Source organism: Glycine soja, chromosome 3 (assembly GCF_004193775.1).
Source record: "Glycine soja cultivar W05 chromosome 3, ASM419377v2, whole genome shotgun sequence".
Lineage (NCBI taxonomy): Eukaryota > Viridiplantae > Streptophyta > Magnoliopsida > Fabales > Fabaceae > Glycine > Glycine soja.
This window is the reverse complement of record NC_041004.1, coordinates 1669322-1694313: the sequence shown is the minus strand read 5'-3', so window position 1 is coordinate 1694313 and position 24992 is coordinate 1669322. Positions and strand designations below refer to the sequence as shown.

Genomic DNA, 24992 nt, shown 5'->3' with positions numbered 1-24992 from the left:
TTAGTGAGGCCAAACACCTAATAACTTCATAATTATGCATTTTCTCTTCTTTTTTTAAACTCTAAGTGTTTGTGGTTTTGATTTAGTAGTTGTGTCCTATTTCCACTTGTCTTTCTTGTTTACTACTTTTATGATACTTTTAAGTTTGCATAATAGTTCAAAATTAAATCAAACATTCATTTCTATTGCTTAGAATTTGGATTGGACAAATTATTTGTACACGAATGAAATCCCTTTGGACATGACACTCTCTACTTGTGCGATTTGGTTTGTCACTAGTTTAACAGTAAACTTATACCAGATTCCATAAATAATATTTATATATTATTAGTGTAATTTGTTTTACAATGCCATCTAATGAAAAAATTATCATATATATTTAATGTAAAAATCAATAAACTTAACATGCATAATAATTAGATAATAGTATAAAAACTTATTAGTTTTGTGATATATCCAAATGAAAAGAAAGGGAGAATTTTTTTTTATAATGCATTAAATGTCTAAAATATTCTTATTTCTTACAAGGAGTATTTGTAGTATTTTTTTTATAAACACTTATGATATTTTACATACATATTTAACTTTCTTTTTGTTTACTTTTTTTATTAAATAACTTGTAAAATTATCACACTTTTCTGTTTTTCCTTTCACCTTTTCCCCCTAAATCAAGCATACCATATTTACATACTATTTACTCATAATAATATTTAGCAGTATAACTTAAACTTATCTTTAATAAATAAATGAGAAAAAAGTCATAAACTGATTATATAAATTAATTTTACACCATTAAACTCTAAATAAATTAGTAACATAAGGAATACAAAATAATATAAAATAAAATTTTATTACAAGGAAAAAAAATCTGCTTATTATATCTTATCATTGAGGGCGAAAAAAAATATAATTCATATGCAAACACAAGTAGGAGGAGTTGGGTACAGGAATAGACGCACCCCCAAACGCTCCAATCATAGCTTATTTACTCACTTCATCGTGGTAGCCACGTGGCTATATATGATTTGATGTGATAATTACCTTCATCCCCTCCCATTCTTTCTTTCTCTCTCCACTTTCCAACATTCGCTTTCTTTCTCTCGCGTTTCGCAATTTCCCCAAATCTCACGCCTAGGGTTTCTATCGCAAACCCTCACTCCCTTCATTAAGGTACCAATCTTTCCATGGAACTTCAGATCCACCTTCCCTTATTCCCCCTCCACCCTCGATCCGAATCGCTATTTTTTCTTTGATTTTCGATTCACGACGATCATTTTTTTTCCTTGCATTGCATCGCAGGTCGCGCGCGAAGGGATTTCGAAGCTTCGGAAGGAAAAAAAAAAAAAGATGAAACCTGTTTTCTGCGGAAACCTGGATTTCGACGCGCGTCAATCCGACGTGGAGAGGCTCTTCAGAAGATACGGCAAGGTTGATAGAGTCGACATGAAATCCGGTATATCATTCTTCAACATCGTCTATTTTTAATTTAAATTTTTTCTAAGTTTTTAGGATTAAGCTATTCATTTGGTCCCTGTACTCGTTCTCATTTTAAGTTTTGTAGTGTGTTTGTGTAACACATAATCAATTTTACCCCACAAAATCATGTTGATACCATGAAAAAGTAGAAGCAACTTTTTGTCGTGTTAGCTTCACCGTAAAAAGTTAATTTATTTTTTCTCACGATGAAGCTGTTACAAATACACTATTAGCCCCTTTTCGAGAAAACAGTAAGCTTTAGTTGGTATACACTTTTTTGCAGTAGTTTATTACCTTCAGAAAGTTTTGTAGTGATTTTATACTGAAGAAATTTTTTTCTAGTGCTAACGTTGGGAACCAAAGCCCAACTAGTGATTAAAACGTATTGTTTTCTCGGATAGCGACAAAAACATAAGACCAAATGAATTGTTGAACCATTTTTTAGTTACACTTTCTTTTTGAGGCTTGGTTTTTGTAGCTGGTCAATTTTCTTTCTGGGTATTCTTGCACTGCGAATTCTGATTTGAATGACGAGTTTGATATATTGGGTGGCAATGTTGAATTTTGGCTGTGATAACTGTAAGTTTTGTTTTGTTGTGCTGGATTTGCCATGTGGTATTGGGATGGATTGTATGGAAAAGGAAGATTGGATGTTTCAGAGATGTGTTCTGTTGCGATAAAGCAGGTTGACAGATTGGTGAGCGGTGTTATGCGGTGAATGATGGTGTTTGAAGACGTGGAAGTTGAGATGGAAGTGTTCTATTGGGTTGAGTCACAAATATTTGGGAAAGGAAAATGTAATGTACAACCATTTGAAAGCAATCATCATTCAAAGAACTCCTTGACCCCTTTTTTTTATGTCAGTTTGGATACATCCACACAAATAAACAGAAAGAAGAAAGCTTATAGACTTAATGTTTTACATGGTACTGGTTATGAAATTATTAAACATTTAAAACAGTCACTTATTTGCTTTGCATATTTGGCAAATGAGAGTGCAAATAGTAAAATCCTTGTATTTCTGTTGGCCGAAATTTTTTAGGTCTTTAGTTATTTTAAAACTTTCTGTTTTCATCTTGTGTGTGAATTGGAGCACGCTCATCAACCTGGAGTCCACCATTGATTCTTCCATGATTTACAAACCAAAACTGTCAACTTTGACTTCCGTCCTATAATGATTCTTAGAAGGGTCGAGATGATGTTCTTTGACTAATTTCTTTTGAATGGATGTACATTTTCTTTCCCTCTTTAAGAAAGAAAGCTGTCTTTAGATATGAACCCCCATACTCAATAATTTCTTTGTGGCAGGATTACTTGGAAAGTTGGAATGTCCATGCTCTTCTTGGATGGATGTGCTTCTCTGCATTTCTTTTCTAGAATGTGCCCCAGCTTCTCCTTCTTGTATTTTTCCAGAAGAAATAATCTGATTCGCCCTAGCCCTGCCATTCTGCATTCCCTCAGCATTCATTGCTTTTTCATTCCTCATGACTTTTGCTCAGTGTTCAATTTCCAACATGTTTCAACATAGAAACCATGATGATTTCGCAACTGTGGCAGGTGTTGTGGTACTTCTTGACAGTTTTTATTTTTGTGTTTTATGTTGAATTTTTATCATCTGCAAAGTTGATGTGGCCTTCCTCTATAAACCATCTTCATGAAAGGGGTCTTCAATTGTTTAACTTAAATATTTATGTGCTGTTTTATGCATAACATTTTTGTTTCATAGGGTTTGCTTTCGTCTACATGGAAGATGAACGTGATGCTGAGTACGCAATCAGAAGGCTTGATAGAACAGAATTTGGTAGAAAGGGTCGCCGGATTCGTGTTGAGTGGACTAAGGTAGGTTGTGGTAGTAAATTGCACTTGTGCTTACTAAAATGTGATGATTACTATACTACCTCATGTACATACCAAAGCATGATGCTTGGGGAGCAAAGAATGACATGGGATTCTTGTTTAAAATTATTTTTTTGTTTGATTTGGTTCATTTCAATGAATGTCATTTCTGAGAATCTGTACTTACTGTGCATCGCCTGATTGGTTGACACTTGTTTGTGTATTCAAATGAACTGGTGCTTTAGCAGCTGCTGCTGCTTTTTTTGGTTGCCTTTATTGTAATTCTGGTTTATTGTTCAGATTGTAATTTTTAACATTCGTTGTGTAAATATGTTGTGATTTGTAGCAAGAACGTGACAGTAGAAGGTCAGGTGGTGATTCCAGAAAATCTTCATCTAATTCAAGACCATCCAAAACTTTGTTTGTTATAAATTTTGATCCCGTTAATGCCAGGACAAGGGATCTGGAGAGACATTTTGATTCCTATGGGAAAATATTAAATATAAGAATCAGAAGGAATTTTGCTTTTATTCAGTTTGAATCCCAGGAGGATGCTACTAGAGCTTTGGAGGCGACCAACCTGAGGTTGTAATTGCCTTCTCAATTCTGTCCTCCCATTCCCTGAACTTTTATCCTTTGAAATACTCTCTAGTACCCTGGGTAAGGAAGGTATGGGGAAAAGGGGATAATTGCTTATTAGTTTAAACCTTGTTGATTGTTTAATGTTTGATTCGATTTGCAGCAAGTTTATGGACCGTGTTATCACTGTGGAGTATGCCATAAGAGATGATGATGACAGAGACAGAAGGAATGGATACAGTCCTGATAGAAGAGGCCATGACTCTCCTGATGGGAGATATGGTCGTGGTAGATCCCCCAGTCCATATCGTAGAGGTAGGGGTAGCCCAGATTATGGTCATGGATCGAATCCATCTTCCAGACCAGAACCAAGAGGAAGCCCCAAGTATGATCGAGCTGAAAGCCCAATAAATGGGAGATATGATAGGTTTGATCTAATTTACTTGTTTTATTTTCTTAAAATAATTTTTTATGATATATATACATCATTATACTTTTGACTTTTTTTACTGTTCATGCAGCCGGTCTCCCCCACCCCGAGATAGGTCTCGATCTTGAGGAAAAGCTGAATAGAACTGTGTGAAATTGTTGTTAGACCATTTTAATTTCATTTTAGTCCATAGTTTGGCAGCAAAAACTCAAACTTGTTATTGTATTTACTGTTATGCTATGTTTGGTTAGAACCTTAATGTGCAAATGACACTATATTAGATGGTATTATGCTGCTCATCAAATTTTATGGTTTTTATTTTGCTAAATTTTTTTTTTTGTTTACCATACTTTAAACCGAAGGTAAGCCTGATCCTAATTGCTTGTGGTTCATATTATGATAAAAGAGGCGTTGTTTAGTAGTGAGTCTTGTTTAGTGGCTTTCACAGGCTTAATCTTGTAGAGACGTTTCTTGCTTGTTCTGTTTTAATTTTCTTATGTTTGTCTTTAGGTTTTCACTCTAGATCATCATAGTGGCCATTTTGGTATTGTCTCTTGTTCTTTGATTTGATGATTTGTTTTGTGCATCTTGTTATGCTATGTATGTAGCCATCGGCTGTAACGTACGAGTGTTCATTGAGGTGGATCAGCGAGTTGTCTTATTTTGTTTTGTGGGATATACGTCGTATAAGTTCTGTTGGATGCTTTTGAACTTTAAGTTCATGCTATAGCATGATTTTGGACTTTAGTAATACTCGGATGAATTTGGACACTTGGTTCAAACTCTGAATAGATTAAGCCCCCGTGTTTTCCCCTCTAATATATTCATTATTCAACCATCAGATTTAAAATTCAATTGTAACGTGTATGTTGTGTTTGGAATGAAGTAGGGAAATAATATTGGAGAAAAATTTCGTATTTTTTGAGATCAATACCTCTTACACTATGTTGAGAAAACAATGACTATGTTGAGAAAAAATCTCTTCTATTTTTATCCTTTTTATTTCAATTCTCTTAATCAAATACACCCGTAAAGAAAACAATGACTATGTTGAGAAAAAAATCAACATGAAAATTTCAAATTTTTTATCTCGGCCTATAAATGAAGTGATTGATGCCCTAAATTGGATATTTGTTCAGGTTCAAACAGGTTTTCTTGGATCTTGGACTATGTATAATTCATTATTGAAATAATCTAATATTTTTTCAGCTGTTCCAAACACATCTGGTTAGAGGATGTAAATAGAAGATAAATTTTTTAATTAAAATTGAGTATAAGAAGTATGACATTATTTTTCCTTTCATTCAATAGAAATTCGGTTATTATTTATTTTCTTCTTGAGCTATACACAGAATGACAAATTATTTTGCGTAGTGGTACATGTGTTATAAAAAAATATATTATCAATACATAAAAATAATATATTGATTTTTTTAAAATACTTAAATATTCAAAATATGTTGGAATTAATATTTGTAGAGGATTTGTTAAGCATGATCTATCTTACGGATTAGGCTTCCTGCTTAAATGTGATTAAGTGTAAAATAGTAGTTATTTTATTTAATTTATCATAAATTGATTTTTTTTTTCCACGTTCAATTCTTACAAAATCTGATCAAGCATACGACACGACAACAAAATCATTCAAAGCATCAATCTATGCTTCTCAGATCGTTGTCAATTCAATTTGTGTTAGAAAATTCTCATCAAGACTAGAATAGCGTGTGTAAATGATTTCTTCAATCATTTTGACTGTATGTTAGTAGTTACAATTTCTCCGCAAATCACGAAATCATACTTAAAGTACTAATTGTTTCTATAATTGAAGACTATTAATTATTTTTTTTTGCATTAAGATTTCTTGTTATATTTTTTTACTTTAAAAGTTTTAAGTTCTTAAGAACTTTTTATATTGATTTTTTTTCTTTCTTCTCAACTTTTAATTAATTATACTACATATTTTGAACCTTTTTTATATATAATTTCCCCCTTTAAAGCTCCTTCCTACAACACAAGAACTTGGATTAAGTATTAGTTTTTCCTTTTAAAACAAGTTAATTAAATCTGCTCCAGTAAAAGATAAAAACTTGGTTAAAAAAACAAAAAAATTATTAATCTTTTTAATCCTTTTTGAAATGCGAGTTGATTATGCAATTAACATTGATACTCTACTCCATTTTACATATGATTCTCTAATTACCCAACTAATAATCCATTTATATATAAAATAAAAATTGGAATTGGAACTAACAAGTAATAATCCAATTTTTATTTTATTTTCTATTTTCTATGACTTACCAGCCAACAACCTCACATGCTTTGCTTCACCAAACATTTAATCAGTGGCATATTCGCAATTTCTCCACAAAACCAATGTCAAATGTTTGCAAATTCAAAAAACCATAACGCTGAACACTGCGAACTGAACTTAACACAGTTCCTCATGATACGTCTCCTTCACACGTGGGATTTTAGTCACTTTGAAAAGTAACATCTGCCCCATCACACGTGCCAAGTTTCCACGTCATCACCTTGGTAACGGGCCAAAAAACAAAATATCCTTAGTATTTTCAAATTTTAACAAATCGCAACGGTAACCTTGTCTGTCCAAACTACAATCTCCACCGTCCGGTCATCGAAGATGCTCGACCTTTAAGCCTATCACACGAAACATAATCTCCCATTTCTCCCTCAACGCTGGCACTGGCTTCCACGCTGGTAAAAATTTGATTTTTGAATAGTGGGTGTGAACGTTGTGTTGTTTGTATTGTACTTCTTTTGTCGTTTTGTGCAGTTTCTTAAATACTTTGTAGCAGGTTTTTGTTTCAAAACTTGATCACCACAGAGAAGATGCTTCTGATTCTCAGAAATTAACATGAAGGGCATGGTGGATTTGAAGTAAATAAATTCAGCTGTGTCTTGATTGATGAGTTTGGAAGCATTTGCATTTACATTTGGTTGATGCTCTCTATAGCCATTTCTGAAGTACACTATAGTGTATGTGTATGATAGAGAGTGTCAAGTTTGAAGATTAAGCTACGAAGGCTTGGCTTGTTGTCTTAGTAACTAATTCTTAAAGGTTGGTCCTTCAAGTGTTTTCTTTTTATGTTGCTTCTTTGCTTTGATATCTTTATAGAAGAAAAGACAAATTTTGTTCTTTCTCTTCCCATTTGATTGTGAACTTAGTATTTTCTCTTATGTCTTTTGGGTTTGCAGAAACAGTGGAGAACAACAGTGATAGCTCTTTACAAGATCAAGTCTTTTGAAGATTTAGCAAGTTAAGTTTTGCTTGAGGTATATTACTATTTACATTTATGATTTTGAATTTTCATCAATGTTAATACTCAATAGTAATAATGATAGCAATAAATAAAAATAAGGGGTTATTTATTGGATGTAATTGGGTTGTATACAACTTGTAGATGTAGGCTTTTGTTTTTGTGTCTTTCCTTCAAAGTAAAGCCTTTCCCTTTCTCAAACCGGTAGCTTTTATGAGGAGAAAGAAGGAAAAACACATTTAAGAATTCCACTTTTGAGGAGCCTCTCTTGTAGAAACTGGAACCCTTGATGTGGGTTGGAATCAACATGACAAACAAAACTCCCTACGTTTAACTTTGATACTCTCTCTTCACCAACCTTAATTTTTCATGGTTGATAAGTAAAGTTGAAGGAGATTTTTTGTCAATGACCAAAATACCCTTGAGAGGTTTTTTGTATTACATTTATACCATGTGTGTGGGGTGGGTCTCTTTGGCCTGATGCTTTTGATTTGCATAATATTATCCACCGACGGCTTCTTAATTGGACTCAATAGTTAGCCGTTACACGCCAATTCCCTCACTTTCATCAATAGCTATTCTCATCAACTATGGTTTAGCTTGTCTTTTCTTATTCACATCGAAATTTAATATATGGTTTGGAATTTCCAAAAGGGCATTAAAGGATCACTTGCTAAAGTAAGGAAAAGAAAGACTCGTGGGGCATCTTTAGGTACTTCAGTTTTCATGATGGTTGAGTTATGCTTTCAAACAAGCTTTGTGTGTGATCATAAGATTCTCGAAGTTATTGATGTTGGTGTAGTCTTTTTTATTTCTTTTTAATGTCTGAGAATTTTCTATTGGAGTCTTAATTTATAATTTACGGATTTTATGATTGCTACCGCTCCACAACCTTTTAATTTTTTATGCTGATAATATCATTGCCTTTTCTACAAATTGGCATCTTGGTAATTTCTTTGAGCTTGGTTTTCTTCTATTCTACAGCTTTGTTGATCATCAATTCAATTCTACTAGACCAGTCCACCCAAATTTGAAATCATGGTGGAAGCTACTCAAGCTAGTAAAGATAACCATGTGGTTGCATTTGAAGCCCGTTCCACAGAAGACTGGTTGTTGCATGCACAGGAACTTGTTCCTGTTGCTCTTGCTAATGCAAGGGAGGTTAAGGGGTTTCCTGGTAGGTGGAAGATGATCATTTCAAAATTGGAGCAGATTCCGTCACGTTTATCGGACTTGTCAAGCCACCCTTGTTTCTCCAAGAATGCTCTTTGCAAGGAGCAATTGCAGGCTGTGTCAAAGACACTTAAAGAAGCCGTTGAATTGGCTGAGTTGTGTGTGAAGGAGAAGTATGAGGGCAAACTTCGGATGCAGAGTGATCTCGATGCATTAATTGGGAAACTGGATTTGAATTTGAAGGATTGTGGTCTCTTGATCAAGACGGGCGTGCTTGGTGAAGCTACTTTGCCATTAACAGTGTTAGGTTCTATGGCAGAATCAGATATTGCAACACACAACAATATAAGAGAACTACTTGCGCGCCTTCAGATTGGTCACTTGGAAGCAAAGCACAAAGCCTTAGACAGACTCTACGATGTTATGAAAGAGGATGAGAAGAATGTTTTGGCTGTTTTTGGTAGGAGCAATATTTCTGCTTTAGTCCAATTGCTCACAGCAACATCTCCAAGGATAAGGGAGAAGACAGTTACCGTTATATGCTCTCTCGTGGAGTCAGGAAGTTGTGAAAAGTGGCTAGTTTCTGAAGGAGTTCTGCCACCTCTCATAAGGCTTGTCGAATCTGGTAGTGCTGTGGGTAAAGAGAAGGCTACGCTATCTCTTCAGAGATTGTCAATGTCAGCTGAAACAACTCGTGCAATTGTTGGACATGGTGGTGTCCGGCCATTGATTGAGATTTGTCAAAGTGGTGATTCTGTGTCGCAGGCAGCTGCCGCCTGTACTTTGACAAATGTATCAGCTGTTCCTGAGGTGAGACAGGCTTTGGCTGAAGAAGGTATTGTGAGGGTTATGATCAGTCTTCTTAACTGTGGAATTTTATTAGGTTCCAAAGAGTATGCAGCAGAATGCTTGCAGAATCTCACTTCAAGCAATGAGTATCTGAGAAAGTCTGTGATATCAGAAGGCGGTGTTAGGAGTCTTCTGGCTTATCTTGACGGTCCACTTCCCCAAGAATCTGCAGTTGGAGCTTTGAAAAATCTGATTGGATCAGTTTCTGAGGAAACTTTAGTTTCTCTTGGTTTGGTTCCCTGTTTGGTTCACGTGCTGAAGTCCGGATCATTGGGTGCTCAACAAGCTGCTGCGTCTATCATCTGCCGTGTTTGCAGCTCAATGGAGATGAAGAAAATAGTTGGTGAAGCCGGGTGCATCCCTCTTCTTATAAAGATGCTTGAGGCTAAAGCAAATAATGCTAGAGAGGTTGCTGCTCAAGCGATTTCAAGCCTAATGGTTCTGTCCCAGAATCGGAGAGAGGTTAAGAAGGATGATAAAAGTGTGCCAAATCTGGTCCAGTTGCTTGATCCAAGCCCCCAGAACACTGCAAAAAAGTATGCAGTTTCTTGCCTTGGATCACTTTCTCCAAGTAAGAAATGTAAGAAACTGATGATTTCATACGGAGCAATTGGGTATCTGAAGAAGCTTACAGAGATGGACATTCCAGGAGCTAAAAAGCTGCTAGAGCGATTGGAAAGAGGGAAATTGAGAAGCTTGTTCAGCAGAAAGTAGAGGAACCACTGAAAATTTCAAATGACTATTTGTATCTTGAAGCTTTTTCTTTGTTACTTTTGTTCTTGTCAATGTTGTTTCATTGCCTATATGAAACAAGTAGCTTAGAGTGTAAACTGTGGAATGAGAAAGTTTGGTAATCTGTTTAATCAATGTTTAGATTGTATAATATTTTATCTTTCTGCATCCTCTTTGATTCTCTCATCGGTTTTCCTTTTAGAAACTTTGCTAGCATTTGAACTCTGGTCAAGAAGTGTAAAATTCAAGTCTCAAAAACTTGTGATGATTTATCTCCCTTTCTCTAGCTGGCACATTTCCATGCAGCCATATTCTGTCAAGCTTGGATCCCTAATGGTATTTGTATTGTAAATGAATCAAAATATGCTATTGCTGAAGTCATCAATAGTTTACCAAATTTTGTGCAGTTACTAAGATTCTTTTTCATCAAAGAAATACATAACTGCAAGTCTAGCATTTTTCTTATCTGAAAATAAGCCAAGGAAGTTCTTATTACAAACTTCTTTAACAGCTTTCTGAGACATTGAGCATTGCTGCATGTTTCTTTAATGGCTTTGCATGTTTAATAAACAAATAATATTCATTTTCTAGGCAGGTTTAGCAAAGCCTCGAATATTCTCCTTTTTTGTTTTCGTTTTTATTCTTTGTTCTTTTTGTTTTTGTTTTCTTTAAGAAAAGCTTCTACTTTCTTAAATCAACTAAAAGTGGGCTACTTTTTGCTAGACTTTATTTAAATATTTACGTGTTATTGTTGATGGCCCTGAACCAACTTTAATGGTATTAAGACAATGATTACTTATGACCCATAACATAAAGAATTAAGTATTTTATTTTGAGTTTTATATATTGTGGTGATACCATTCAGAGGAATGAAATCTATTAGTATTTTTTTTGAAACCTCATGATCTCATATTTTCCAGAAAGCGAGCAGATATGAAGTCTTAACTTAATTCTGACATATCAATAGCTATGGAAGTGCTATTAAAGTTTGTCGTTTTGAGTTATCTTTATGTCCCTGTCATTTATTTTCCTAGCTGAATTTAGCACCACCAGGATACTTGCGAAACAAAAACACAATTTGTAACCATTAAACAGTATTATGTTTTACTAATGCATTAAACTGTGTCCAACCCCACTATGACTTGGGGAGCTTGTATGCTCTGTAAGACTGTAATGTAGCCATTTGCGACACATTTTCTAAAAAAAAATTAAAGACCAAAGATCAACCTTTTAAAAAAAAGGAAATAAAAACGAATATTTACATATTTTGCGGGACTAAAAAGATGTTTAACCCTAAACCTTATATATGAAGCACTCTTTCTGTAATTTAAAAACCAATACCCTGCAGAATTACAGGAAAACTTTATTCACAAAACACTCCTTTTAATAACTAAAAACCATAGTACATAAATACAGATAGAAATGCATGTGAACATTATTCATGAAACACCTCGTTATAACTTAAAAACCATACACAACATCAGTAGAAATGCATGTCAAGTTGCTAACTTTCTTCACGGAGCATCCTTTTTATTTAGAAATGCACTCATGCCTACGTTATTCATAGAAAGCCCTTCAACAACGTAATTCAAAACAATGCAAACCTTTTGTTAGTTTAATAGAACAAAGAAGAAGAGAGACAATACAATATGGAGAAAATATAATGATTTTTCTGAATCAAATTGTTCTGAGCATCAATACATTATATAGCAAAACAGAAATTAATCACTTATTAATTTCAGGAAAACTGAAAATTAAATCTGACTTGCTCCTAAAGTATAGGAATCACTTAATGACTAGGTTAATAACTGAAACAAATAAAAACAAAATATACAGTTACAAAGGTAATTTAAAGAAATTTAAACACTCCTCCTTACTTTAGGAACTGCAAACTCCAATTCTTTGTCTGAAGAGTCCAAATTTATTGATAGGCAATGGCTTTGTAAACATGTCAGCCAGTTGATCTTTAGACTTGCAGTAAATTAAGTTCATTTCTCCACTTTGCTGCATCTCTTTCAAAAAATAGAGCTTGATGTTGAAATGTTTAGTCTTCCCATGACACACTGGATTGTTTGTAATAGCAATGGTTGCCTGGTTGTCAACAAAAATTTTAGTTTTGTTCTTCTGCTGCAAAAATAAATCACATTGAATCTTCTTCAACCATAAAGCTTGATTTACCGCTGTTGTTGCTGCTATGAATTCAGCCTCAACAGTGGATTGTGCTACAATCTCTTGCTTCTATGTGCACCATGAGAAAACCCCTAAGCCTAGGCTGAAACAGTATCCTAAAGTGCTCTTCATGTCATCAACGGATACAACCCAATCACTATCAGAGAATCCATACAACTTGAATTCTTAACACTTCTTAAATTTGACACCATAATCTACAATGCATTTCACTTGCACAGTGCACAAAACGAGACAAGAGACTTACAACAAATAGAGTGTCTGGCCTTGTTGCAGTGAGATACATTAGACATCCAATCAAGCTCCTATAATATCCTTCATCAATTTTATCAGCACCATCTTCCTTGCTGAACTTCTCCTTTTGATTCATTGGTGTGCTAACAGATTTGCATTCCTCCATTTGAAACTTCTTTAAAATTTCTTTTGCATATTTTCTTTGACAGATTAACACTTTGTTCTAACTTTGCTTGATCTCAATTTCAAGAAAATAAGTCATGAGACCAAGATCAGTCATTTCAAAAGCTTGCATCATTTCTTGCTTGAACTCCTCAACTAGCCTTGCATCATCTCCAGTTACTAAAAGATCATCAACATAGAGAGAAACTATGAGAAAGTTATTTCCCTTATTTTTCACATAAAGAGTGGACTCAGATATGCTTTTTGCAAAGCCTATGCTCAATAGGTGATCATTTATCTTGCTATACTAGGCCCTTGGCGCTTGTTTTAGGCCATAGAGGGCCTTTTTGAGAAGATAAACTTTATCTTCTTCACCTTGCTTCACAAATCCTTCTGGTTGTTCTACATATATTTCTTCTTGTAGATCTCCGTTTAAAAAAGCTGATTTGACATCTAGTTGGAATATTTTCCAGCCATTTTGCACAGCCACTGCTAGCACCAATCTAATTGTATCTAATATGGACACAGGAGCAAAAGTTTCAGAATAATCAACACCAAAAATTTGTGCATACCCTTTAACTACGAGTCTGGCCTTGTGCTTGTTGATTGAGCAATCTGCATTAAGCTTTGTTCTGAAAGCCCATTTAACTCCAATGACTTTTCTATCTTCAGGCCTTTCAACTAGCTCCCATGTTTTGTTTTTGTGTATCATAGACATCTCCTCCTCCATTGCAATTTTCCATTTTGGATCTTTTAGTGCTTCCTCACAGTTAGCAGGTTCATAAATTGCTACATTACATCTTTGGTAGATGTCAGACAGTAGCCTTTTTCCTTTGATTGGAAGGTCATCTTCTAATTCATTATGCATAAGCTCTGTTGTTTGCTCTCTGGGATGATTGTCTCCACTATTGAGGAAAAACCCAACTATTTGTGAGTTATTCCAATCCCATTTCTGACCTTCATTGAAATGCACATCTCTAGTGATTGTCATCTTTTTAGTTTGTGGATGATAGACTTTGTAGGCTTTTGAAACTGAACTGTAGCCCACAAAAATGCTCCAAATTGCTTTCTTGTCAAGTTTGTCACGCTTAACCTTTGGAACATGAGCAAAACAAACACAACCAAACACTTTAAGAAAGGTTAGTGAAGGCTTAAACCCATACCAAGCCTCAAAAAATGGAGTTTTATCATTCAAAGCCTTGGTTGGAAGCCAATTTTGCATGAAAACAGCCGTATTAGCTGCCTCTGCCCAAAATGTTTTAGGCAACTCCATCTCATGCAACATGCACCTAGCCATCTCCATCACGGTTCTGTTTCTCCTTTCACTAACTAACTCCATTTTGCTCTGGAGTGTATGGAGCTGTGAGTTGATGTTCAATGCCAGCTTCTTCACAGAATTGATTAAACTTTGCTGAAGTATACTCATTCCCATTGTCTGATCTTAGAAATTGAATCTTGCATCCATTTTGGGTTTCTACCATGTTCTTGAACTTCATAAATACTCCAACCACTTCATGCTTGAATTTTAAGAAAAAAATCCAGCACATTCTTGTAAAGCCATCTATGAAAAGATCAAAGTAGAGACTACCTTTTAGTGATGATGTTCTTTGAGGTCCTGCTACATCAGTACGAATTAGCTGCAACTTTTGGGAGGCTTTCCAAGCTGATTTTGAGAATGAATTTCTGATTTGTTTACCATATTGACAAGCATTACAATTTGGTGAATTATCAGAAAAATCTGGTAAGCCTTTTGTCAAGTCCTTTTTTTTTCATATCTAGCATTCTTTCAAGATGGCAATGACCTAGTCTCTTGTGCCAGAGTTCTGTGGGACTAACTTGAGTCTAATAGGCTGCATATTCCTCATTTGTTGGATCAAACGAAAAGCTTCTATTTCTCATTTTAACCCTTAGAACATCCCGACCAACAATGTCATGAATAAGACAATGTTTATGTTCAAAAAACAATTTAAATCCCTTTTCAAGCAACTGACCTACACTTAGCAAATTTTGGTCAATTTTAGGTACATAAAGAACATCTGAGATAAGTTTTTCACCTGAACTTGATAGTTCCTTTTCCTTTTGCTTGAATATAATCACCGTTCCCAATCTTGATCTTCAAGACATCAATAGGCTTCAAATCCTTGAAAGTAGACTTGTCATATGTCATGTGATTTGTACAACTGCTATGAATCAACCAACACTCTGAATTACTCGCCATAGAAAAACACGTTGCAACAAAAATGTGATCTTCTTCATCTTGCTCCACAACTTGGGCATTGACTTCAAGTTGCTTTTACAAATTACAGCTTCGTGTCCAAGCTGATTGCACTTACTGCACTTTGCATTTGGTCTTCTCTAACACTTGAATGATGGGTGACCCATTTTTTCGCAAATGCTGACAAGGTGGGTAATTTTTCCTTTTTCCCTTACCTTTGTTTTGGTTGTTTGCACCATTTTCGTTGCTTGCTAGTTGGTTCTTCTTGAAAATTTTCTTTCTGCAATTCCCAAAGTCATGATGCTTGGCTTGAAGTGCACCTTCAACCACACGATCTTCTCTCATCATTCTTCGCTGTTCGTGGGCTTGCAAGGCATGTACCACTTCTGCCAATGTGATCTTAGATAGATCCTTTGTGTTCTCCAATGAGACTATATATGCTTCATACCTCTCCGACATCGTTACCAAAAAATTTTCAACTATTTTGGAATCAGCAAAATCACCACCCAACAACCTTATCTTGTTAGCAATACCCAACAATTTGTTTGTGTAATCCTTGACTGTCTCAAACTCTTTCATCCTTTGCAACTCAAATTTCCTCATTAGATTAAGCACCTGCATACTATGTATTCTTTCATCTCTAGCATATTCCTTCTCCAGGTAAAATCCCAAATTTCTTTTGCTGATTTGAGAGCCATGATTCTTGTGAAGATGGTTTGAGAGACACCGACAAATAGACACGGCTTTGCCTTTACCTTTTTTGTTTTTTTCTCCTTGTGAATTCTGATCTGGTTCATAGTAGGATCATCTGACAACAGAAATATGTCATAATCCTCTTCAACAGCTTCCCAAAAACCTAATGCCTCCAGATAAGTCTTCATTCTGACTGCCTAGAGATCATAACTTTCCCCAGTAAAGACGGGAAGAATGGCTTGGGAAAAACTTATTTCAAAATCCTTTAGAAATCAAAACACAGAAGAGGCTTTTGATATCAATTGTTAGTTTTGTAGCAGAAAAATATAATAAAACAAAAAAGAAGAGAGACAATACAATGTGGAGGAAATATAATGATTTTTCTGAATCAAATTGTTATGAGCATCAATATAATATATAGCAAAACAGAAATTAATCACTTATTAATTTCAGAAAAACTAAAAATTAAACCTGACTTACTCCTAAAGTATAGGAATCACTTATTAATTAAGTTAATAACTGAAACAAATAAAAATAAAATATACAATTACAAAAGTAATTTAAACTCTTGTAACAATACATGTCAAATATATGAAACATCCTTCTTATAATTTAAAAACCACACACACCTCTACTCCTGTATAAATACACGGCCACTTTATTCATAAAACACCCTTGTATAACTTAAGAACCATTTGTGTTTCCTGTAGGTATATAGGAAAACTTTTCAAGAACACCACACTTCAACAGAAAAAAAAAACCTTCGATTTGTCGATAATTGCTGTCATTGCCTTGTCTAGAAGCATTGCCTTCTTCAAGTTCCCTTAATTCGCTGAACCTTCAGTTTTTTTAGAAAAACAACTACATTAGACATTTGATAATTAAAAGATTCACAACGTTTAAGCCATAGTGTAAGGCATGGGATTATGGGAAAATGTGACTATCAAATGAAAAATATTACTTGAACACCAATTATGCTATTTAACAAGCTACAAAGAAAGAAAAAAAAAAGAGATCGAGAAATATAAATACGATAAAATTGGCGATATGATAAAAAGAGGGGATCAGAAAAAAAAAAAGATAAATAATAAAGTGTTTGTGTATCATTTTTCCTATCAAATTTTGACACATTTATGATTTTTTAGTCTGCATAAAGATGAATAGACATTCATATGCTACTAAATACTTTAAGAGAGAAAAAAAGATAAATATAACTGAGAGATAGAGAGAAAACAATAATGTCAAGTGATATGTGGGTGTTAATAACCTCATTTTATAATTCCAGTTATGATAACAATAACTTTCTACCATTGCTTTATCAACTTGAATTTATTATCGCATGATAGATATCTGAAATTTTTCCCTTCAATTTCTTACAATTAACTTCTCATGTCATGGCTTATTATGTTCAGATTCATGTTTTCATAATATGAAAATATAAGACTTAATTATACTTTTCATTCCTAATTTTTTAATTTTTGATGAATTGTACTTCTAATATTTTAATTTTGCACATTTTACCTTAACTTTTAAGAATTTTATAAATTTTACCTTCCCTAATTTTATATGTTTACTATTAACTTAATTGTACTTTTTATTCCTACTTTTTTTTTTCAAATTTTACCTCAAACTATTACATTTTTTGGGGAATTTTAACTCTTAATTTTTTTGACAAATTTTTGTACTTATCAAAGAATAAATGACAGAGGGTAAAATTCATAAGATTATTAAAAATTGAGATAAAATGAGCCAAATTAAAAAATTGAGATAAAGTCATCAAAAATTAAAAAAATAAGAATAAAATGTACAATTAAGCCAAAATATGAAAGAAAGAAAGAAAACAAACTTATTAGCATTTCCTGTCTTTATCATTAATTAAAAATTACAAAACTAATATATTTTTTTTCTCAAAGTGACGGGTGCACTTGCACCCATCATGACTCATGCCTACTTTGATATGCCACCGGTCATAATTGTCATTTATTTATTTTATTTTAAATTTTAATTCGAAACTACTTTTAACGTTAAAAACTAGACCAAACACTATATCTCTATAAATAGAAAAATAATAGTTTTATATTTTGTTAATAAGTTTGTAGTTTTTATAGTATAATTTTTCAAACAAAACCTACAAAATGAATTTACAAGTTACATGCGAACTCCTAAATAAAAATTACAAACACCTGCGCGGCTGTATGAAACTTTAACTTAAAAACCTTTTTAGAAGTTAGTACTTAGTTGCAAAAGTGTACTTCATGTATTACGAGAGGGCATTTTTATAGCCTTCCAATAAAAAAAAATCTCTTTAACTTCATTAACTAATGTTCTCAAACACTGATCAATGAAGTTAAAGAGAAAATTTTTAAGACTTAATTTTTAAACAAAGAAAACTGAAAAAAAATAAAGGAGAAAGAGATGGGTTGCATTGTTTTGAATCGAGGATAAAAAAAAAAAAACAGCACGATAACAATCTCTTGTTCCTTTTTTGCTTTCTTGATAGTCCATGTCATGAGATATAAGTTGGGTTGGATGGTTAAGGGAGAAAGATCATATGTGATATCCTCTGCTAACAAAACTAAAATTCTAACATTTGATGATAATAAAAAAGTAGTCCATGCCATTGTAGTGAAGTTGAAATTCAATTGAGACCCCACCATCTACTTAAATGCTTGAAGTTCCTTCTTTGTGTTGTGAGTTAATTTGATTGAATTTTGTTAACTTTTGTTTTCAAATTATGGAGATTGTGACGTGAGTGTGTTGTGTGGTAGGTTCTGGATGTGAGTGTTATGGAGATGAGAAAAGGGGTGATGGGTGATGGGAGAAAAGAAGGATAATAGGAAGAGCACGGGCTAGGGTTTTGAGCATATGTAATTTTTTGTCTTTTAACATTACTATGGGGGTGCGGGAACCAAAAATAGGATAGCAAGAAGCAATTGCCCAATGCACTTTACCTATTTGTTCTTCTCCTCCATGGAGAGGCTCTTGTAGTCTTGCCTAGGATCCACTACGAGAGAGGAGGGATAAGGGAACAAGTATTCATTCATCTACCAGAAAGACATACAACGACCTGAAAATTTAATATAGAAGCTTCATATGCATTCTTGGGTCACCAGATGTATAATAAAAATATTTGCACAATCTAGAACATTTTTTAAAATGTACTTTAATCACAATGTTAACCAATGACTTAACTAATTACTCATACAATATGTTTACAAGTTCATGTTTAGTATGTGTACCTGTTTGAGGGTACAATAGTAACTTTCTCTTGTTGTGTTGAGCTTTATCTGTTCATCTTTGTCATCTTTCACGACTCTCTGTTATGTGTCAAAGGAGGTGAATACCTATAAATACATTCAGGCGTTCAAGTCAGATATCACTCCAGTATAATAAATTAGAGTTGTAAATGAAAATGAACAATTGAATTACCTCAAAAATCTCACCTTATATACATATTTTAATGGACCTTTTGTCCATGTGCCTTACCTTAATCTCCATGTTACTAATTTTTCATTATCTTATGATTTAGGCAAAATTATCAATTTGGTCCCCTATTTATTTCAGAATTCGAGTTTGGTCCCCCTATAATTTAATTTAAGAATTTAGTCTTCAATTTTTGCAATCCCATTATTTCAGTCCCCAAACCCGAAATTGGATGTTGACTATTAATTGATTACCTTGACTGTTACATGTGTTTTTATTGGACATTGACCGTCACGTGTCACGTTTTTATTGGACGTTAATTTCATGCACCTAATTTGCACAAACCTCCAATAAAGCATGACACGTGACGGTCAACGTTCAATAAAATCACGACATGCGACGGTGTAAGCAATTAATAGTCAATGTCGAATTTCAGGATTAGGGATTGAAATAACTAGATTACCAAAAAATGGAGACTAAATTTGTGAATTAAATTATAGGAAACGAAATTTACAATTTTGAGACAAATAAATGGACCAAATTTATAATTTTACCTATGATTTATGCCTAATTTATTAATAATATTTAATATAAAACTTCACATACCTCCCCTTTCAATATTTGGTGGGCCGAGATCTATCCAGCCCATAGCCCCATAGGATCTCAGCATTTTTAGTAAACCGGTTACTAGACCGAGGGGGTACAGTATGTTTATAAAGTATTTGAATTGAGACGCCTTCTAAGGTGGAAAAGGTGTGTAGGCCTCCCACCGTGGGAATGAAATTGCAATTCAGCAAAATTTGAAGGGTTAGATGAGACGTATTATTAATTAACCACATCTAATTCCTATTAAGAATATCTACCTCACAGATAGAGGTAAAGAAAGGCAAACGATATACCATTTCAACATTTGCATCTTCATCGAAACTATCAAGTGGAATCTTTATATTATGGACAAAGGAACTCATCATAAAAGAAAATCCACACACAAAAAAAAGACAAACTACTCATGCATTATCCAAACCACCTAAAATTAGACCACATGAACCGTCTCATTACTTGAGAAAACAACATCAATCAATTCCCAGTACCATCAAAAGAGGAAATATACATAAATCACACAAATATTATGCCCAAAAAGGGTGTAAATTTCTGTGCAACCTCTTAAAACGTTGTCCTGTTGAAGAAACAAAACATCTAAAGGGACTATGAATATCAAAGAAACAAAAAAATCTAAAGGGGAGTGTTGTTGGGGCATATTTGGAAGAATCAACTCTACTTAACTCCCCCCTGTAACCCAAATGACAAAAGTCAACTCAGGACTCAGGTGCCTCAGCTCATTTCCACTATATACAGATTTCCTTCCTACAAAACCAAACCTACACCTCTTTTTTTAGATCACTATTACATATAAATACAGAATCTACACACAAACCGCCTTTGGTATGCGTGCAATCAATTTGAGTCAATGAAAATTTGATCTTCATCAGATCATTAGGACTCTTGGAAACAAAGTTTCCTGCATGGTAGAGAACCCAGTGCCCGGGATTATCCAAATGACTTTGGGATACAGCACGTTGACCATCAGAAGTTGTTAGCTGAAATTTTACAGGTTTTATATCCCAGCCATGAATGTCGTCCGTCTTACAAACACGACGACCCAATCTCTTGGATGACCTGCCAAGCTGGAGTCTAAAAAACACACTGTATTTCCCAGGTGGAAATTGAAAATCAACATCATCTTCCACTTCAAGCCACCAAATTTGTTGAAGATAAGCAACTGTGTGGAATCTGTTATGGACAAAAATAGTATAATACATCAGGCTTCATCATATAGCACACACAAAAACAGGGGTCATCCAATTTTGAAGTGCCTAATTTTATGTGTTCCAGCAGACGGTGGATAAAACTTAAAATTGAGGAGCCACGAGAAAAAGTAATGGAGCAAGAACTAAGAACATACATGCGACCATGACTAAATTGATATCAATGTCAAGCTAGAAGGCAATTTAAAACTGTAATAAAATAGTTTTGTATTCATAAAACTGATTAAGATTGGAGATCAAATCACTGATGATGAAAATGACAATTTTTTTTAAAAAAATATAGTCATTCATTTAAAGCATGACTCTTGAAAATTGACATTAAGTAATATATAAGAAGATAATAAACGAAGTTACAGTTTTTTAAGTAAATATAAATTGCAATTGTCCAAGTTGTACATGTATATACCAGTTATTCACACTGTTAATGTAAAACCTACAAATCTTAAGTTTGATTTATTTAAATAATCAAACTTAACTACAAATTTTATAGTTATTCATTTAGTCAAACAAATGAACTTAAATGAACACTCAATTTACCCAGTTCAAATAATTCACTGATAACTAAACTCATTTAGTTCCTTACATAAGAAATTTGGTATTAGATAACCTTGTAAAATGGATTTGGAGAAGTATGAAAAATTCAACCTTCGAGCTTTATAATTAAGTTAAATAACAAAGCCACAAGGTGAAAAATGTGTGATCTTAAACCACAAAAGGGCTTAAAAATAAAAATCCAGCAAAAAAAAAAAATGGTTTGTATTTCAACCCATAAAGATGAAAACACAACAAAACAAAGTCAAGCATAGGCCAGTTCTATAAATTATTACTTATTAGCCCGAGCAACAGTTTCAATTACAATAATCTCACCTTGACTCTTCAGTTGAAATGCGACTCCAATATCTCCGATCATCTATCCCTGTAATCCTCAATGCTTGGGATGAAATCGCCAAACACACCCCACCTGTCCTCTTATCCAGCCAAATTTCCTACACCAACGTAACATTTTTGACAAGTAAACACCAAGGCACTTAATATATATGAAGAAGAGTATAAATAAGGACAAAACTCAAATGTAGTAATATAAGCGTTATATATGTTGTTTTCCAATTTTTGATAAACTTCGCTACTATACGCACCTATAGGAGAAGAAAATAAGAAGGAAAAATGAAGTTGGCTTCTCCATAAGTTAAAATTAACTAATTTTCTCATATTAGCTTCTCCGATAGCTTATTTTTAACATATATATATAAGCTAATTTTAGTTCATGGTGTACTTATGAAGACATTTACCCAAATAAACTCCACAATTCAAGTCTCACCTAATTATCCACATATTAAATGTTTATATTAAAGATCAACATAGGTTATCAAAGTCGAACTCCAATTCTGATCAAAGAACAACATCAAAAACACCTATAGAACTTCATATAAGTTATGGAATAAAGGTAACTACCCACCTTGGTCCCATTGTCAAACGAATTAGGCCTGCAGAGTCTAGCATAAATATCCCTCTTCCCCAATTCTTCCACAGAAACATCCTTCAAAGCTTTCTCCACAATGAACTTATAGTTCAAAGGCAACTTCGATTCCCAAATGAAATCCGCCGACGAAGCATCACGAAACACCCTGTTCAATCGTGCAAGCTTACAAATATCCGGTGGGTCCAAATACATCAACACCAATGCCACACAGCTCTCGGGTATGTCCCCAAGCCTTGGTCTCAAAGGGGTACCATCCCCATCACAAACACAAGAGGAAAAACTAGCACCCATGTTAACACTTAACACACACCTAACCAAATTAAATCACTTTGCACCCCCGAAGTTGAATTCTTTTCTCTAAATTTCACACCCCCAGAATATGAATTGAACTCAAAACTAGATATGGAACCTGAATTTTTCAATTGCATATACCCAGAATGGAAAAACTAGCACCCATGTTAACTAACACACACCTAATCAAATTAAACCACTTTGCACCCCCAAATTTGAATTCTTTTCTCCCCAATTTCACACACCCAGAATATGAATTGAGCTAAAACTTTATCTTGAACCTGACTTTATGAATTCCACACGCCCAGAATCTGAATCAGCCTCAAAACTTGAGTTTGAATCTGAATTTGTCGATTTTCTGAGAAAGAGCTAGAGAGGGAAAAGTTAAGAGAACAGCGATTGGAGTGAAATACATGAGATTTTTGAAGGAAAGGTGAGAAGCCGAGACCAGATCTTTAGGGGTGTCTCTTTCTTTCGGAATTTTTTTTCAGGGTGGAGGCTTTTCACCACGCGTGTTTGGGGAGTCTTAGGTGTCGTTTAAAGGAGATCGGGTGCGGAAACGACATGTGAGGAGTGGACGTGGACTGCTATAATAAGCGACATGGCGTTTTGCTTGCAGGTGAACTGAGAATGTTGAGAATTGAGATGCACAAACTGTGTGACGATCGGAATACGAGGTTGATGGTTCTTATCCAGTACAAAGGATTATTCTGGACTGTTACGGAGTAGTCACTCTTCTCTTACGCGCTTCTTGTTCTAAGCAGCGCGTAATATTGTTTACTTTATTTGGATATTCTCAATGGAATATTTAAGGGGGTTTTTTTTTATTTTAAAAAAAGTAAGATACCTTTAAGTCAAAGGCAATGACTAATATTATTAAAATTTATTTAAGAAGTTAATTTCTTTTAATAAATATTTTTATATATGTACAAGTTAAGAATTTGAATTCATAATTATATATTTAAAGAATAAGATTATTTATGTATACACCTTGTTGATATGAGGATATTTAAGGCTAATGTTTGGTTTACAGATGAGAAGCACCTTAGTTTGGAAAAAAAATTAAGTTTGACATTATTTTGTTAAAAAAAATATATGTTTGAGATTAAAATTTAGTCCAAAGATTTGATTGGAAGAAGCAACTATTCAAATACTTTTACAAACTACAGTCTAAGCATGCACTTATAGTTATAAAATAAAAACCACATTCAAAAAATTAAATAAATTGATAACTGAAATTTATTATTTTATTATTAATTTATTACATTATAGGTGTTTTATTTATAAAAAAATTACTCAGCAAAAAAAGTGTGTTATTATACTTAGTAATTTATTTTATTATTTTTTTCTTAACTATTAAAACTAATTTTATCTTTTTTTTAAAGCATGGATATCATACCGTTAAAAGTCACCAAACTAATTCTTAATCATAAAGATCATCAATGTGAATATTATCTTTTTTAATAAAATATTATTCACAACTTAAAAATCAAACCTTTATTAATATACTTAAAGAACTCAACTATTTATCAATTTGTTGAAGTTTGTTGGTTAAATTATTATTTTTAATTTTAAAAAATTATCTTTTATCATTCCAACTTCATCTTTTTTAAGAGCTCATAATTTACCTCTCTTGTTATATTTTCTCTTCCCATTTTTTCATCTCAAAATTTCAACCCAGGACTTAATTTTGACCCTTAAAAGAAAATGAGAGGAAGAAAAGACATCCAAGGAAAGGGGGGATGGGGTTGAGATTGAAGAAGTGGGGTGGGATAGGAAAGTCAGACAAAGAAGTAAGGGTAAGGGTTTTTAAACTTGTCAATCTATCTTGACATGTCCCATTTTGACCTGCCAAAACATGGGTTGAGAAAAAAAAAAAAAAATGAGATACACCAATCCGTTAACCTGTTTTTTTCCCATAAGTATTTAATATTTATTTTGATATTTAATACATATACTATTAATTTTTTATTTAATTTATTTTTTGTCTAAATAAGTTATTATTTAAAATTTAATGTAATACATTTAATTTTTTAGTAAGTATTTATTATTTAATATTAATTAAAGATAAAATTAACTAAAAAATATTTATTATTTTATTTTTTTCTTAATTTTTTTTTTGTTTTTG

At 33.5% G+C, this 24992-nt stretch overlaps 4 protein-coding genes across 10 annotated transcripts; 2 read left to right on the top strand and 2 right to left on the bottom strand.

The window, feature by feature from the left end:
• The first annotated feature begins 1030 nt into the window (after positions 1-1030).
• LOC114405801 (serine/arginine-rich splicing factor RS41-like) lies at positions 1031-4648 on the top strand. Of its 3 annotated transcripts, none has more exons than XM_028368303.1 (7): positions 1053-1170; positions 1300-1453; positions 2785-3041; positions 3203-3315; positions 3659-3897; positions 4055-4318; positions 4413-4648. In XM_028368303.1, exons 4-7 carry the CDS (start codon positions 3220-3222, stop codon positions 4447-4449), a joined length of 636 nt encoding a protein of 211 aa, XP_028224104.1. In that variant the 5' UTR covers positions 1053-1170; positions 1300-1453; positions 2785-3041; positions 3203-3219; the 3' UTR covers positions 4450-4648. The 3 variants fall into 3 exon arrangements, with proteins under 3 accessions (XP_028224102.1, XP_028224104.1, XP_028224103.1); XM_028368302.1 differs by having other exon boundaries at positions 1054-1170; positions 2785-3033; XM_028368301.1 differs by lacking the exon at positions 2785-3041 and having other exon boundaries at positions 1031-1170.
• Positions 4649-7045: 2397 nt separating this feature from the next.
• LOC114405800 (protein spotted leaf 11-like) lies at positions 7046-10639 on the top strand. Of its 4 annotated transcripts, XM_028368298.1 has the most exons (4): positions 7046-7400; positions 7538-7615; positions 8254-8311; positions 8584-10639. In XM_028368298.1, the coding sequence occupies exon 4, from the start codon at positions 8638-8640 to the stop codon at positions 10333-10335; it is 1698 nt and encodes a 565-aa protein (XP_028224099.1). In that variant the 5' UTR covers positions 7046-7400; positions 7538-7615; positions 8254-8311; positions 8584-8637; the 3' UTR covers positions 10336-10639. The 4 variants fall into 4 exon arrangements, with proteins under 4 accessions (XP_028224099.1, XP_028224100.1, XP_028224098.1 ...); XM_028368299.1 differs by lacking the exon at positions 8254-8311 and having other exon boundaries at positions 7538-7598; XM_028368297.1 differs by lacking the exon at positions 8254-8311.
• Positions 10640-14986: 4347 nt separating this feature from the next.
• Positions 14987-15754, bottom strand: LOC114405621. Its single transcript, XM_028368070.1, has 2 exons — positions 15367-15754; positions 14987-15138 (listed from the first exon to the last, which is right to left on the bottom strand). Exons 1-2 carry the CDS (start codon positions 15752-15754, stop codon positions 14987-14989), a joined length of 540 nt encoding a protein of 179 aa, XP_028223871.1.
• A 4568-nt stretch (positions 15755-20322) lies between these two features.
• On the bottom strand, positions 20323-23642 carry LOC114405798 (F-box protein PP2-A13-like). 2 transcript variants are annotated; one of them, XM_028368296.1, is made up of 4 exons: positions 22944-23642; positions 22550-22883; positions 21961-22079; positions 20323-21058 (listed from the first exon to the last, which is right to left on the bottom strand). In XM_028368296.1, exons 2-4 carry the CDS (start codon positions 22862-22864, stop codon positions 20647-20649), a joined length of 846 nt encoding a protein of 281 aa, XP_028224097.1. In that variant the 5' UTR covers positions 22865-22883; positions 22944-23642; the 3' UTR covers positions 20323-20646. The 2 variants fall into 2 exon arrangements, with proteins under 2 accessions (XP_028224097.1, XP_028224096.1); XM_028368295.1 differs by having other exon boundaries at positions 22550-23642.
• Between the last annotated feature and the right edge of the window lie 1350 nt (positions 23643-24992).